The sequence below is a fragment of the Pteropus medius genome, unplaced genomic scaffold (assembly GCF_902729225.1).
Source record: "Pteropus medius unplaced genomic scaffold, Ma_sr-lr_union100, whole genome shotgun sequence".
In the NCBI taxonomy this organism is placed as follows: Eukaryota; Metazoa; Chordata; class Mammalia; order Chiroptera; family Pteropodidae; genus Pteropus; species Pteropus medius.
The window spans coordinates 13487311-13504439 of NW_024346062.1; the positions used below are offsets into that span (position 1 = coordinate 13487311).

General features: G+C 34.7%; 1 protein-coding gene and 1 pseudogene across 1 annotated transcript in view; one reads left to right on the plus strand and one right to left on the minus strand.

The window, feature by feature from the left end:
- FAM81B (family with sequence similarity 81 member B) overlaps nucleotides 1–16851 on the plus strand; it is a gene marked incomplete at its 5' end in the record, with an annotated part of 48000 nt that extends 31149 nt beyond the window's left edge. The window contains 4 exons of the mRNA XM_039875116.1: nucleotides 5559–5665; nucleotides 13168–13303; nucleotides 14869–15064; nucleotides 16718–16851. Coding sequence (XP_039731050.1) covers nucleotides 5559–5665; nucleotides 13168–13303; nucleotides 14869–15064; nucleotides 16718–16851 — 573 coding nt within the window. The remainder of the gene's footprint in view (nucleotides 1–5558; nucleotides 5666–13167; nucleotides 13304–14868; nucleotides 15065–16717) is intronic.
- On the minus strand, nucleotides 628–746 carry LOC120612721 (uncharacterized; annotated as a pseudogene).
- Nucleotides 16852–17129: the final 278 nt, after the last annotated feature.

The following is a 17129-nucleotide window of genomic DNA, read 5'->3' on the forward strand; positions in this document are numbered from 1 at the left end:
CTCAATCATATCAACAACAAATTATGACAATTTTATCTCCAGTTTTCTGATATAATACCTCATTACTTTTTTCCTAAGGTCTTGGCTAGAACTTCTAGAACACTGCTAAATAAAAGTTATCATAGAAGGCAAACTTATCTGGTTCCTGACTATGCTGTTGGGTGTTGATTTGATATATTTTTAATCATGTAAAGGAATTATCCATCAATTCCTACTTTAGTTTTTGTAGGACTGAACATTTAGTTTTATTGAATGCTTTTTAGACATCAATGAGTGCCTACATCACCATCTTGTTTTTTGATTTGAGTTTTTGCTTGTTTATTTACTTCTTTGGCTATTTTATTTTATTTTTTTATTTTATATTTTATATTATTTTTTTATTTTATATTTTATTTATTTTATTTATTTTATTTATTTTATTTATTTTATTTATTTTATTATTTTATTATTTTATTATTTTATTATTTTATTTTATTTTATTTTATTTTATTTTATTTTATTTTATTTTATTTTATTTTATTTTATTTTATTTTATTTTATTTTATTTTTAGGCGAGGCAACCCTTGGTTGACCTCACAGATTTCAAGGACCTTGTCAGCTTATAATCCCTTACTTTTTAATTTTTTATGCCTATAGCACCTGGTCTTCCTAGGTGGTCTCCTATCCAAGTACTAACCAGGCCTGACCCTGCTTACCTTCCAAGATCAGATGGGATCAGGCTTGTTCAGGGTAGCATGGTCATAGACCTCTTTGAGATTCTAATGTGCTATGTTAATACATTTTCCAATACTGAAACATTCTTGAATTTCTGTAATGAAAGCTACGTAGCTATTGTGTAATACTTTATTTTGTATCTAAATTCAAGAGTGACATTGGACTATAAAGTTTCTTCTGTTTTTTTTTTTAAAAAAAAAAAACAGGTAATGTATACATATGATCCAAGAATTGAAACTATGTAAAATAATATGCCCTGAGAATTTTCACTCCCACTTTTGTCACTAATTATCACATTCTTTCATGCCTCTTATAGATAACCATTTTTACCAGTCAATTGTGGATCATTTTGGTATATCTTTATGCAGATACAAACAAATGCAAATAAGTAGTCTTATTTTCCCCTTTATTACACAAAGGAATAGCGTATTGTATATGTTACAATATATCTAGGTACAATGCATCTACCTAAACAAACATATGCTGGAGATCCACCATATCAAGACATGGAGAGCTTCCGTATTCATTTGTTTAACAACTGCATACCCTTTTTCTGTGTATAACAGTTCATTTAACCAATCTCTAATGATGGACATTTGGTTCTTTTCAATATTTTACTCTTTCGAACAATACTGCAATGTAACCTTGCATTTATAGCATTTTCCGTGTACGTGTGTGTCTGTAGGATAAATACCAGAAATGGGATTGCTGGGTCAAAGGTACATGTTTGTTATTTTGAAAGATCTTGTTCCCTGTAGGACTTCTAGCATACTACACACCCACAAGCAACTGAATTGTCTTACATCCCCATTGCCTCACAAATGAGTGTTTGACTTTTGAAATTTGCCATTCTTATAGGAAAAAGACAGCATCTCTGTGTAATTACCTTTCTTATTATGAATGAGGTTGAGAATCTTCTTATATTTAAAAGCTATTTATATTTCTTTTTCAGTGAGTAGTCTGTTCATGTCTTTTATCCATTTCCCTATTGGCCTATTTTTCTTTTTCTTCTCAATTTGCAGGAGCTCTTTATATGTTAGGGAGAAGAACATTTTCTCTATGATATGAGCTGCAAATACATTTTCCCAGTTTGTCATTTGTCTTTTGACATGCATATGTTCTCTATTTGTAGGTGAATTTATCCGTCATTTTGTTTGTGGCTTCTGGAATTTTGAGTCACAGTTAGAAAGACTTAAAAGAATTGCTCATATTTTCTTGTCATTTTCAGTGCTTTATTGGTTACATTTAAATCCTTGATCTATTTGGAGGTTTTCCTAGTATAGGATATGTCTTAATTATTATGTTATTGAAGCCTCATAGTATTTTTACTAGTAGGGCTAGTCTCTTCCATTGCTTTCCCCGCCCTCCCTTTTTTTGGTGATAATTGTTTTTGTATGTGATTTTTAAATCAACCTATTCAGTTCCAGCAAATAAATCAACAAATAAACTCGGCTTTAAATTTGTTAAAATTGTGTTAAATTTACAAATTAACTTTAACATTGACATAGTCAATGCTGAATGTTATGAGTATCCAATAACATCATGTGCTTCCCACTGTTCAGGTTTGCTTTTATATCCTTTAGGGATAGTTTCAAATTTTCCTCATATAGTTTTGACATCATTTCTTCTTAAATGTATTTTGATATTTTGTTACCTTTTCTGGCTTTAGTTTATTGTGGTGGGGATTTCATTATATCTTCTGACTAGTTGCTATATCACGAAGACTATATTAATTTTATATTCCACTAACTTAGTGAATTCTATTCTCGACACCAGTAATTTTCCACGTTTTTTTCAGGCACAATCACATTTTAAAATAATTTTACCTCATCTTTTTCCATTTTCATACACATAATTTCTCTCCCTTTTCTAATCACTTTGATTAATAACCCCAGTATAATATTAAATAGTAGTGCCATGAAGTGGGCAGCCTGCTCTTGTTCCTGACTTTAAAAGAAAGGCCGCCAGTGTGTCCCTTATCCTCAATAAACATGTTTAATATGCAACTATTCCTATTTTACTGTTGTTGTTTTTTTTAATCAGAAATGATTAGGAATGTTTGTCAAATGCCTTTTCGGCATTTGTGGAGATAATCATGTGAGTTTTCTCCAGAGTTTTACCAGAATAATTATTTGTATTGATACATTTCCTACTATTAAACTATCCCTTTTAAAAAATAAATTGCACTTGATTATAATGTGTTTGTGTGCGTGTAGGTGTGTGGTTTGTGTGTACAATTTTTTCAGATTTTAGAATCAATGTTGCACTGGCTTCAGGAAATAATTTGAAAGTTTCTCTTCTTTTTCTACACTCTGAATCAATGTAAAGAGTACTATAATTTTCTATTCTTTAAAAATTTGGTAACTTTGCCTCTGAAACTCTCTGGGCCTGATGTTTTGGTGGAGGAAGTAGTCCTTTGATATATTTGCTCAGTTTTTTTCTATAGAAATTGGTCTGTTCAAACATTCTATATATTCAAGGGTCAGCATTAGTAAGTTACTTTTTCTCAGAAAAATATCTATTTCACTCAAGTTTTGAAATATATTAGCTGCCTCCGGCTCCAGCTAAAGAAAGTTCTCTGCTTTTAGGGGTTCATGTAATTAGACTAGGCCAACTTAGATAAAACAAGATAATGTCCCTACTTCAAGGTCTGTAAACTTAATTACAGTTGCAAATCCCTTTGGCCATCTAACACAGCATTAACACCGGTTTCAAGGATGACAGCTGTTCTGCCTACTCCAATTTGTCAATTTCTTTATCCTATTTTCCTTTGGTTAGGTTTGTTATTCTTTCTTTTTAATTTTGGGAAATAAATGGTATACATAGCTTCATTCTGTCTTCTATAATTATGGAAACATTTAATGTCACAAAATTTATCTCTGATTATAGATGTGGTTGTGTTTTTTTGATATGTAATGTTTTCATTATCCTTTTCTAAGTAAATTGTAATTGCAGAATTAATTTATTCTTTGACACTTGCATTAGCCCTTTGAGAAGCAAATGCAATAAAGAAATTAGATGTGCAAGATACTTGAGGGAAAAAACTGTGAAGGAAAATGGGGAGGAGACCGGAGGAGATGAAGAGAGCCATCAGACTGCAATACATAATTGACTCCTGTGAAAAAGGCAGAGAAGGAAAGTCTGAGATTGAAATTCTATTCTAACAAAGTTTCACCAAGTTCCTTGAGCCAAAGTCACTCATCAAAGATATTACTCAGACATCGGCTGGGAGAAGCCAGTGGGAAATATGGTGATGGATTTTGAGCTCAAATATCAAGGTCTTTGGCCAATTATGCTCTTTCCTCATAGTAGAAGATCTGGGAGGCACATTTTCATGTGAAACAGTGGAAATAAGTGATAGAATTAAAAGTGTTTACTCAAATGGTTAGATTTTTGTTTCTTTATACTTTTAACAAGCTTTAGAGCAGTGTACTTAGAGTTATAATCAGAGTTTTTCCTGCTTTTTAGAATAATTTGAGAGTTTATAGTCATGCGTGTGCTTGCTTGTCGCGAAGTTCTGTGGGCACTGGGAAAGCATGAATGTTTGCTGTTAGCAAGATAGATTGTTTGGTATATGTACTAAATAAATTTTATATTTTCATATCTTCCTATATCCTTAACTTATATTTTACTTATTTGACCAGTAGTCAGGAGAAGTCATTTAAAATCACTACTATATTGTCTCCATTAGTTCATCTTTATAATTCTATATGTTCTGAAGAAAAATCAGGGCATCCTTGCAATTCTATAGCTATTTCTTTTCAGTTCAATATATAAAGTAAATTAAGGTTCAAAACTCTTAATTTTTCACTGTGGATTCCACTCTTCATCTATAAGAATGACCATCTTTGCCCATTTAACATATTTTGCCTTGAACATTTTTATCTAACAATATTGCTCTGCCTGCTTTCTTTTTCCTCACTTTTGCCAGGAATGGATTTGTCTATTATTTTATTATTAAAGCAATCCTGCCTTAAGCGTACCTCCTGTAAACAGCCATTCATGTGTTACTGGTTGCCCACCAAATATTAATCTATTCAAACCCTTCCATTATTCACCTCTTTTTCTAAGAGAGCTCTGATTTTGTTAAGTGTCCACTCTCCTCCATATGACCATTTGTTTTAGGATCTGAATTGTTTGGCCAAAGCCAATCGTTTGGTTTCATTCTCCTTGATGTTAGTTGGTTTAGTCTTGATTATGTGCTGTAACTCTGCAACTATTTTCCAATCCAGTTCTTTTACCTTAAGGAACTTCCTCAAGTTTCTGGCAATGTGGAAAACACACTCTTATCCTAACTCTGAGCAGTAAAACTTAGTTTTTCCTACCTTTACATGCCCTAAGTCATTTCACTTGGGATTTGCTTGTGCTCATGTCAGAATTCTACCTGGAAATTCCTGAGGCCTAATATTAGGCCACTCTATTGTGTTTTTCTCAGAGCCTAACTGTGCATTTAAACATTTATTCAATAAGTATTTGGTGAGCTTTTACCATTGGCCATCTGATGTGCACTGAGGGTATAATGGTGATAGAGGATATAGTGGGAAGACAGAAAGTAAATAATCAAATTAACAAACAAATGTCAAAGAATGTTTTTGTTACTTCATTAGGTAGCCTACTATCAAAAGAATATTATAGACAGCAGAAAGGAACATTACCCTATTATTCTGTCTCTGATAGTTCTATAACTATTGAATCATTCCTTTGAAAAAAAACTTGTTTTTAAATGCGAACATGCTTTAGGCTCAAGCCTATTTTCTGACTTCTTTAGAAAAAAAGTATAATTAATGTAAGTGCTAGTGATTTTGTTCACATACACAAAAAGTTCCTTTTTGTACTTTCATTAGGTAATGCAGCTCTTAGGAAAAATAGAGGCTTCCAATTCTGAGCAAATTTCAAATTTAAAGATGGTCCAGGGGGATTATCGCCATGAAATGAATCTTTTGGAGTTCAAGTAAGTGAATGGAAGATTTTTAATTCTGTTAAATGCATTTCAAAAAGTTTTGCCTAATGAAAGCATTGGCATTAAATAAAAACTTATCTCAGGAATATGAATCTGGCCAAGAAATAAAGCAACGAACTGATGTTCAGCATATTCTACAGTAATTTATGCAATATTCATAATAAAATATATTAATTTTGTCATTCTCTGTCTGCATATCTCAAATGAATTGATTACTCATTCAGATCTTTCTTATAGAGAAATTTTAACTTATCAATTGTATTTTAAAATGCCACAATGTAAAGCACTATTGAATATACGTTGATTCCACAAGATTATAAATAACATTTAAAATACCTTTGATTACAAAAGCTTTTCTTAGAAACTTTTCCTAAGATTTTTTCTAAGATCCTCTACTTGCTCCTTTACATTATCCATTTTTAAGACTAGTCTCTATCCCATCTTAAATTCAGTTTTCCCCTATGCAGTGGAGAAAGCCATGAAGGAGACAAGACTTCAAACATTCAAATTACCGCTTCCTTATCCTCAAATCTTCCTTTCTTGTTTAAATGACCACTATTTCCTGGGTTCCTGGTGCAGGCAAAAGAACATTCTAGTCACTTGGATGATACCACCTTACTTCTTCTACCCCTGTTCTTTTTCCTCTCTGTCCCTCATTGCTTGGGTTTAATGCCTCAGTCAAATCTAGTATTCTGATAATATTTTGCTTTCTTCATTTCTCCCCATTTCTACCATATTTCATGAAATCTAAGTCCACTGACTGTAAGATGTATGTAACATTATATTTTTGTACCTATAAGACATGAAGCTAACAATTAAACCATAGCACATGATTATTTTAAGACACCTCCCAATTTCAGAGATGTTAAATTGGGAAATACGTGATGAAAAACAGTAATTATTAAAACTCAGAGAAATATATTGAGTAAACAAAAAATACCCACTTTATTCTTACTCTAAAAAAGCACATCTAGGTTCTTAAATTCTAGCACAGTGAGAATGCTCAATAAATATCTGTGTGGTTCTTCATCTATTCCTTTTAGCTTTGAATTAAGCTTACGAAAAATGTTCAAAGGAGAAGGTAAATTGTTTCAAAAGGACAGCTTAAGAATTGATTTTATTGGGACAGAAATTGGACTTATAATCTGAAATGGAAGACTAACTTAAAGAGATGAAGTATATTAATAAATAGAAAAGAGAGGTAAAGGAAATGTTTAAGATCTAGTGCTAACTGCTTTATCGATGATGCTGTGTACGTTTTCCATCTTCAATCTTGTAGGAAATTGACTTATAGTCAATCTAAATAGTTAAATCTGAATCTGGGCACTTTCGTTATAGTATAAACTTGAATCTTTTTTTTTTACTTGAAATAATGAACTCTTAAAATTTCTTTAGTATTATAATAGGTAATTATAGTAAGTAAACCAGATTTTTCCCCAGGCAATTATTTATGAGTTCTAATAAGTCATTGAATTACACAATTGACTCTTTTTAAAACTTTCTTCATTTTTTAAATTAAAAAGTAATATGCATTAATTGTAACAAACAAAATAAAAGATAGATGAAAAAAAAAAGGTCAGCGTCCCAGCTTCCTATTGTAACCAATGTTAACTCCAGGGATGTATCCTTCAACATTTTCCTCCTTGTTAATATAAACATGTAAAAGAAAGAGAAACTTGTGTGTATATACATATATCTACACGTTTATATATACATTTATATGTAACATATATATTATATATATACACATATAACTATATATATTTCACACATTATATGCATAAATTTTTAAAGCAAATCCTATATACGTTACTCAATAATTTGTTTTTCGACTGTATCTTGGATATCTCTCTAGATCAGTGAATATTATTCTAACATTATTTTTTATAGCTGCATAATATTTTAATTTACAGACATGCAATAATTAATTCAACCATTTATCTTATCGAGAAATAGTTTCCTTCCAGTTTACACAAACAAAAAATTGTCTTGTGCATGTCCTTAGATAACCTTAGATTTAGGTTCTTTTATTTCTAAAGGCAAGATTCCTAGTTCTAATGTTTATGTATTTATTAATTTTATATATTTCTAAAAATGTAACAACTTACACTCCCACTAGCAGTGTGTAAGAGCTTTCTCAACATTCTTACCAGCGCTGAATGTTTTCTTTTTAATATCTGCCAATTAAAGGAATAAAAATAGCATCTCTTTTCATTTGCATTCCCTTCACCATTTGAATTTTTATCATTTGTCAAATTTTGTAATGTGATTGTCATCATTTTTTATCAATGTATAGGATTCCTTCACATCAGGGATATTAACCTTTTTACTGAGATATGTATTGGAAATGTATTTTCCTCAAAGAGAAAGGCTGGTAGAGCTTCTTTTTTTTTTCCTTCAATAGAGCACTTACTAAATCAAAGTAGATGGTATGTAGAATTTGCTTTGCCTTTTTCTTTAAACAATTGTCTCTGCTCAAAGAGATTAAAAGCTTTTTAATGACTTTAAAGGGTAAGTTTAACTGAGCAATTTTCCCATTTAGAAACTTTAACAAATGTAATGGTCAACTAAACATATTTTATTGAACTTAAAAGCCACAATATTGTCTGAGGGTTTGTTAGTGAATTCCTGGGACTTTGATGCTGCTCACTAGACCTGACAAATATGACACACAGGCTCTGTAATTTGAACCCCTGCATTGAGCCTTCTTTTTCCAAAAGAATCTTAGTCAGATATTTAGCTAAATAATGACCTAAGCCAACAACTTAGTGCTTATAGAGCAAGTTTTGGCTATCATAAACACAGCTGCCTTTTAGTAAGAGTTTGGCAGAGGCAGCACCTACCTGTCTCTCCCCTAGATAGCTCTTGCTGCTGATGCTGTCTAGTTCATAGCAATTCATAATAAAAAGTATTTGGTCAATGAAGTAAATACATAGGCTCGAATCTTACAGCAAAACTTTGACAGTGCTACTATAGTAGAAATTTACAAACTATCCAAGGCAAGGACATGTCTCATCCGTCTTTGTATCTTCAGCTCTCCTTATTTAGACACAAATAGAAGCCAATGAATGAATGAATGAGTGAATGAATGTTTTGAGCACCTGTAATATGTAAGCCCTATTTTGGAATATTCAAAGACAATTATAGCTACATACGATTGTGGAGAAAAATGCATAAATAAGTGAGAAGCTAAACACAGGTAAAATAAAAGACAATGTTAAATGAGATATCTGAAGGCAGAAATAATAATTGTCATTTGTAAATGCCTACCAATCACTAAGTGCTCATGATGATGTTCAAGAGCACCCAACTCCACTGGGTGGGTCTTCCCTCCATTTTTAAAGAAGAGTAAATTTATAATCATGGAGATTAAGTACTTTGCCTAAAGTCAAACAGCTAGAGAGTGTCTGACTCCAATCTCAGATTATTTTTGTTAATCCATGATGCCTTTATCTCATGATTCAACTTGTTACTAATGTGCTAAGAAATTTAGGGAAATGAAAGATCACACCTGCTTTAAACTATGAAGATACGAGGCTATGAAGATTTTGGGATTTAAACTCATGTACAATTTGGAATGACCAAGAAACAAGTCTTCTTATCAGAGGGGAGTTGGAATTGCTTAATAATTAATGTCACTAATTAGAAATCACAGAGCATTAAGAAGAAATTAGTTTAAGGGGTATAGGTATAAACTTAGCAGAAAAAAATATTTCTTGAATTTTTTTGCTTCTGGTATGAAACAAAATCTTATAGACTCATTCTCCAAAGAAATAGTAAACTGTCTAAAGCACTATTGAAATATGATCAGAAAAAAAATGAAAATATCTGTTTATCAGCCCATCAAAGTGCACTAAATCTTCTTATAGTCACATTTGGTTAAAGCCACTATCTAAATTCTGAGAGCCTGTTAATAGTAACAGTTTCCAAGAATTCAAAATTTCCATGTCTTCTAGAAAAGTTCATTCAACAGGTTGTTGAATGCAAGACAGGGGATTTGAGACATAAGTGAACTGATAAAATTAGCCCAGGATGGAGCTATGTCCTCATTTATGTCCGTCAGCCATAACCAGGGTGTTCACGAGGATGTTTGCTCCAAGCAGTGTCCTCCGTCCTCACCACAGTCTCCATACAGCTCTCGGCCCTGGGTTAGGCTGTGTTTATATATCTCTTACATTTTCTTTTTCTCTTTTGTAACTTCCTCCTTTATAATTGCCCTTGGAGTGTATTTTAACCTGACTCTACCAATATAAATATTTTTTAAAAAATCCATCCAATACTTTACATTATCCTAAGTGAGGTCCCTAGCTAGGATTTTAAAGTCTGACTTCAGTGTTTTGAGAAAAAGAAAAAGAAAGCTATCTACCTACTTATCTGTCTGCCTACCTATCTATCCATCTATCTATCCATCTACCTACCAACATACCTATATTTATAGACATTTGATAGAAATAATTCCGTAACCACTGGAATAGAGAATTTAGGAATTAAATATGAATATCATCTAAGAGAAATTTATCCTGTTGAGATTTTAACTAAGTTCTATGATTAAGAAAATTTTACATGGTAAATCATGTCCATTATGTTAGGGAAAAGTCTAAGGAAAGAAAAAGATTTATATAAACTTTTATTTTACTTTATCCTTTTTATCTTTCCAGGAGAATGTTTTTAAATAATGCTTTCATATTTTAATAAACTACCAACAGACAGAGTCCAACTTCTGATTGTTACTAGGCAAGTGAGTCTCCAATTACAGGCAAAACCTTGTAATAAAAGGATAAGTAGTTCATTCTTTATGGCTTTACCTAAATTTCAGAATTCCAATTTCTAATATACCCTTCCAGAGAAATGACTTGAGCACATTGGCTTTCAGAGGGATTTTAATACTGTATCAGTGATTAGAGTAAATGCTTTCATGTATATACACAGTAAAGGTGAGCAGTGAAGGCTGGATTCTCAATTGTAAAGCTACCTCATGTTTATCTGAGTATTTACCATCCCCCTTAACCATCACTGTTAATACTTCCACCAGAGACAGGAAAGTGAAGATAAAATCAAAGATTAGGTCTCTAAAAAGGCTGACAAGTCTGTGATTTATTTGTGAACAGCCCTAATAAAAAGAATGAGAAAAAAAGAGCTCATTTATTCATTTATTTAGCAACTACTTATCGAGCACTTTCTACATCCAGGCATTGTTCACAGCCATTAACAAAGTAAAATCCTTGTTTTTATGGAGCTTAGTTCTAGTGGAGGAAACAGCACACAAATTAGTATATATCACATGGCAATGAGCATTTTGGAGAAAAGTAAAGGAATAGGGAGTGTCAGTAAGTAAAATGGATATCTTTTTTACTGTTGTCGGGAAAAAAGAAGCTTCTGTGATAAGGTGGTACTCAACCATAAATCTGAATGAAGTTAGAACAGGAATCATTGCATATTCTACGGAAAAGAGTTCCAGACAAACAGTTGGCTAAAATGCTGTCCACCTTTCAGTTGGGGGCTTATTTGCCTGAGATCCAACAGCTGTTAGCTAGCAGCACAGATGTTTGGGAATCATAATTACACTAAAGAAGAAAAGTAACCAACTTCATTTCCTTCAGCACTGAAGTACCTGAATCATGGTATGCTTTCCATGTAAAAAATATCCCTCTCTGCATCAAAAAAAAAAAAAGGAATAATTCAGAGAGACGAAGATCAGAATTTATCTATGACACATTAACATAACTATAGGAAAATTAACTTTTCCCATTCCTTGATTTCGTCAACTAAATTCTAGTTTCTCGACTTTGGCACTATTGGCATTTTGGCTGGATAATCCTGTTGTGGGGCTGTCCTGTGCACTGTAGGATGTTTAGCAGCTTCCCTGGCCTTTACCCACTACATGTCAGTAGCGCTTCCCAATTATGACAACCAAAAATGTCTCCATACATTGCTAGAGGCCCTGTGGTCTAAATAAAAATGAAAATGGCCTCATATAACTTGTCTTTTCCAGTTATTAGCCCAAAATCTTTTTTAGTTGAGCTAGAGAAGTATATACCTGCAGTATATGTCCAACATGTTTTAATCAATTTCCAATGGTAAATATCACGAACTAAATTATCTGCATATTTTTCCTGAAAACATTAAAGCAATTGTTATTTCAAGCCAGAAAGTAATCTATTTCCAATATCAACATGCATTGTTCCAGCCAATATAATATCTTGCCTATTCAAAGAAGGAATTAGAAATTGACATCTTACCATGAGCAAGTCATATGTGGAAGACATACAGAAACCATTCGCCTGTCCCCATCCCTCATCCCATCTCTTCTCAGTTCCATATTTCTTAGTCATTCCAGATGTTGATTACCCTTTCTGCTCAAACCCTCAGCCACTCTACAATGACTTTTCAAATTGATAATTTAAGTAACTTAATAACCTTTCAAATCTCTGTAATAACATTCACTTCCATGTTTAAAAATCCTTCATTCTCTGTTATTTAATATGCCTCTGGTGCATCATCTTGATGCCAGCAGTCCCTTCCTGTAACCTGTGCCTATTATTTCTGTTTTTCCCCCATATGAGTAACTTAGCACCTCTTTAAGGCCTTCCCCCACCTCCAAAGAAGCCACTCACAGAAAACCATTGGTGGCAATGGGGACTTTACTGAAGATTCCACCTGAGACAGAAAAGACAACCAACGACACCCTGCTTCCCCAAAGTCCTTTTGGGGCTCTCTTCCTTCTCCCTTCCCACCTCTAACTTTTCTCTCAATTAGACAGTGCAGATTCTCTCTGGCCCAGCTCCTCTCCCACACCCGTAGTGCCCCTTGTAGATCAGGGATTCTGCAAACTACCACCCTGACCCAATCAGCCCGCAGCTAAAAATGTTTTTCACACTAATAATATTTAAATAAAAATTATATTTCATGACTGTGAATAGCTGAAATTTAAATTTCAGTGTATATAGTTAGATTAGATCACAACCATCCTCATTTGTTTATGACTTATTTATTCTTTCCTAATTTGTATCATCTGTGGCTGCTTTCCCACTGCAAGGACAGCATTGAGCGGTTGCAGCAGAGACCGTATGACCTGCTAAGCCCAAAATATTTATTGTAACCCTTTACAGAAAAACGTTGCCAACCCCTACATCGAGTAATACTCCTCACCCCAAGTGTCTTATTGAAGTATTTCTTCCACACACTGGCAATGCACCCAGGGCCCTGAGAGGAAATCTGCATGGGTGACACATGTGTCTCTGTGTGGCTGTCTCTGTCACGGTGTGTATACTTCCTTTAGGATGTGAGGAGGGGTGCTATCAGCAGCAAAGCTGAACACAAGCTCAGGACAGGAACCCAGAATGTGCTCCCTCACCCTCACATCACCCCTAAGTACTTGCTAGACACACTGAGCGTCATCATTGGAAAAAAACTGCAGGCTTTTTCAATACTAAAATTTTGGTTTTATGTTTAAAGTTACTTATTAAAACAGAACAAACTATTTTTTCCCTTAGATTTAATTCACTCTCAAATAATCTGTATGAAGAAGTTGAGAATAATCAAAAATGGACAAGAAACCAGTTCATCAAATTCGAAAAAGAGCAGCTCAGCCATATAAACCTGTCTCTGAAGCTCCTTCAGGAGAAACTGGTAAGGAGTTCTGTTCCTCATGGAGCAGAGTGCTAAGTGCTGTCTGGAGCTGAGCCATGAGTAAGGTCTCGAAAATCACACTTCAACATTCACAGCAACCTTCACTGTGTCAGTAACTTACTTTGTTTTGGCACCAGAAGAGGAAACCAGAGGCCCATCTTCTGGTCCTGTTTGCTGCTCCCCAACTCTGTGAACCCACATTTCCCAGAATGTGCTCTACCCATACCAGAATAACCGAAAGAGAGCTTTTAAAAATACAGATTCCTTGTCTCAACCCACAGCTGAGGCATCAGACCTTCCAGGGGCTGAGAATCTGCGCTTCTAGGCAAGCTCCCTGAGTGATGCTTAGATACAATAAAGCCTGAAAACTTTTGCCTTAGACAAGGCATTTTACCTCTCCGAGATTCGTTAGCAGAGCAAAAGTTTTCAAAACTCCCTTTCTAGATTAGACCTAGTAGAGAAAAGCCCCAGCTTTGGGGTGAGACTATGATCAATGGCAGCCAGCACAGCGGCCACACTGCTGAGCCCCGACAGGAGAGCGGATCTGGGCCATCGGTGTCCTCGGTGACTACCAATCTTGTAGGTGACACATGTATTTCTAGAACTTCGGTAGTGGGGATTTAGGCAACCCAGTAAATAATGCTGTCTCCCCACCTGAGTCTGTAAACAACTGATAGAGACATGATCCAAAAGAGGGAGACAAACATTACAGCTTTAGCAATGATAAGGCTTCTGAATTATGTGCAGTCAGATCTGCAGCCCAGTGGGCCTGCTGGGTCTCCTACCTGGTTTAGGCACACTCCTCCACCAGTCCTAGGCGGCACTAGATGACCACAAGGTCACCTGCAGGCAGAAGCATGCCACCACAAGGAAAACAGAGACTGAAATCCCCCATTCCTGAGGCAGGCTGAGCTAAAGAGAGGAGAACTAAACACGCCAACCCCACCCAGTCCTCTTGCTCCCACATTCCCTGTAGCAGAAAGAGGAGGAGCAGAGAAGCTAATTAGCTTCAGGCTGCTAAACATTAGAATCACCTGGAGTGCTTTTAGCCTAGCTCAGTTCCTGAGCTCCATCACAGACCAATTCAATCAGAATTTTGGGGGTTGTGTATGGTCCAGGTGATTCTAATAGACAACACCAGGAGGTAAATCACTATTCTAGCTGAAGTCTGTCCACATGGAGATATGAAGCTCAGGGAATAAGGATTTCTAACACTTAGGAGCCTGTCCAAGGAGCTTGGGTCAAACAGAATCCAAAGCACCTTCCTTGGCTACTCTTCTTTAAACACTAGGCTAAAATTCCAAATCCTCAAAGCATTTCAGCAAGACCACAGCCCTTTCTTCTTTCCCACAATATAGAGAATTTCAGAAACTACAAATGAGTAAGGCCAAGCAAGGGGATGAACTCTTACACTTGTGAAAGCAGTTTTAGATAAAAGGGAGCTTGGTTTGAATTTTCATGTGTAACATGGAAATGAATTTTTAAAAAACATCCTATAAGCTAAAATACAAATCCACATAGATTTTTTTTGTCTGCAGAGTTTCATCGTGTGCTATCTTTTATAGGAAAAGTCTGAACATAAAATGGAAGAAAAATTACTGCAGCTTTCAAGCAAATTAGAGAATTTCATTAATACACAGAAACAGACAATAGAACTAAGCAAAGTAAAGCATATAGAAAATAAGCTGTCCAAAAAGATGAACCAACTGGAAAAGCAAATCTGGGATGAATTAGAGAAAATGCAGAATGAATATCAATCAGGTGAGCAGATACCTTTGATTAAGTAAAGAACATCCACCCATGCCTATCCGGTCCCTCAGGGTTTTCTACTTTGAGTTAATGGCCAGGAATCGATTTTGTCATTAGTGACATCCTTTTGTACTTAATCCAACTTTTCTAAATATCCCACAGAACATCAGCATACTGGAAGGTATGGAAATACGTTTATTTTCTTCAATCGCACTTGGCAGCGTCACAAGCTTGCCATTAAGATTTTTTTTTTTTTTTTAACTCTCTAAGGTCATAGTCAGGATTTTTAGACTTGAAAAGTCCTTGGAGATAGTCAAGACCTGACTTGTGGGTATGTCATGAAATTAGGAGCCTAAATGAAATGCCCCTCAGAGAATCTGCAAGTAATGGGTCTGGACAAGTGTCAGGCCGCAGACCTGACCTCTAGAAGTAAGAATGAGAGATGAGTTCACAGAGTCCAGTAAAATGACTGCCTTCCTTCTTAAGGGGGCTAACTGCAGCAGTGTTAAGCTGAGCGAACATCAAAGCAGATTCATTTGAAAGGCTCACCTAATTTGTCAAAGAGATGGGCAGAGGACTAGGTATTGTGGAGCAGCCATCTGCCTCAGAGTCACAATTCTCAGATTATTACCAGGAATCAGAAGGTTCCCTTATTAGGGAAAGCCCTAACTCATATTCTGTCCTCCTGATCTCAGAAAATTGCATGTAAATTCTACTAAATCTTGGTTCTGTATAAAGATGCCTTGAAGGTGTTTTGGAAAGACATCATGGTCTCATTCTGCTAGATGTCGCTAGCACATAAGTAATATTCGCTGCCTGGAAATCTGACCCTCACCACCTCCACCCCGAACTCCCACTGCCAAATCAAAATGACAAATTATCTGCTAGGAATCATGTCCCAAACTTACTGGCCTTTCTTTTAGGGCCCTGCTTTCTATTTACTACCTGAAGTTTAATTTTATTCATTTCCAGCAGTACAACCATGGGATAAGCTGAAGATATTTTTACAACATACATGTCACTGAATTTTACTAAGTGGGAGTTTAGTAAACCAGACTCCAAATTAACGATTTGCTCCTTCACACCTTTATTAAAAATGTGACAGGCTCTGGTGACTAAGAAATGGGCTGTACCCTAAGAAGCCTCATCTGGCAGGTCTGTGGTCCCGAATGACTAGACTTGCATAAAAGAGACACAAAGTGCTGGAGGGCAGGTGAGGGGGAGCCACTGGTGGTCACTCTTTAGGTCCCTCTAACAGGTTAATTTTAGAGAAAGTTTAAAGTCTCATCTGTGGTCCTTACCTTCAGTTTGGTAACAAGAATAAAAAGAGATCTATTGTCAAAGTATACAGAAAGTAGAAAATAGTTTAAATTTCTCTCGAAATATAGAATCATTTCATTATGCACTATATTTGGGAGAAGAGGAAGGAAAGGAATTGAATTAAACAATGGAGCCAGATACAAGTTGAAACACTATTGCTAATGTATCTTCATAACATACAAGAAATGAATTATATATTTTTAGACAGGTCTTAGTAAAATTTAATGTGCTTTGAATTAAAAGACGATCAATTATGGCAGGTTTGCTGATTAACAAGTTTTGCAAAATTAGAAGTTCCAATGCACTGTTGAATTTGAGTTTACCTATTCTCATATCCTCTTCCAGGATTTAAATCGATTCATGACTCTCTCAGCTCTCTCCAACAAATACAGAAAACGAAGATGGATCTTGAGAAATATAAAGTACAGAAAGACCTAAAGAAATTACAGCGTAAGATAGTGGAACTCCAGGAAGTATAAAACTTTCCTGTCATCCTCTTTTTCACCAGTCAATGAAGGGTTTGTTGGTAAAAGTTGGGAAGAAATTTAATATCTCTGGGATATTTAATGCTTCAAATGTCTCTGTATTTCTTACCACCTTTTTAAGGAGATGAATGTACCAGAAACACAAATAAAGCAATGAAGCTTTGTGAGGTTTTCATTAATTTATTAATGAAAAAATTAGGTTATTTTTATATATTAATATTTTTATTTACCTACAAATAAAAAAAAGCAGTCTACATAATGTTAACCAAATG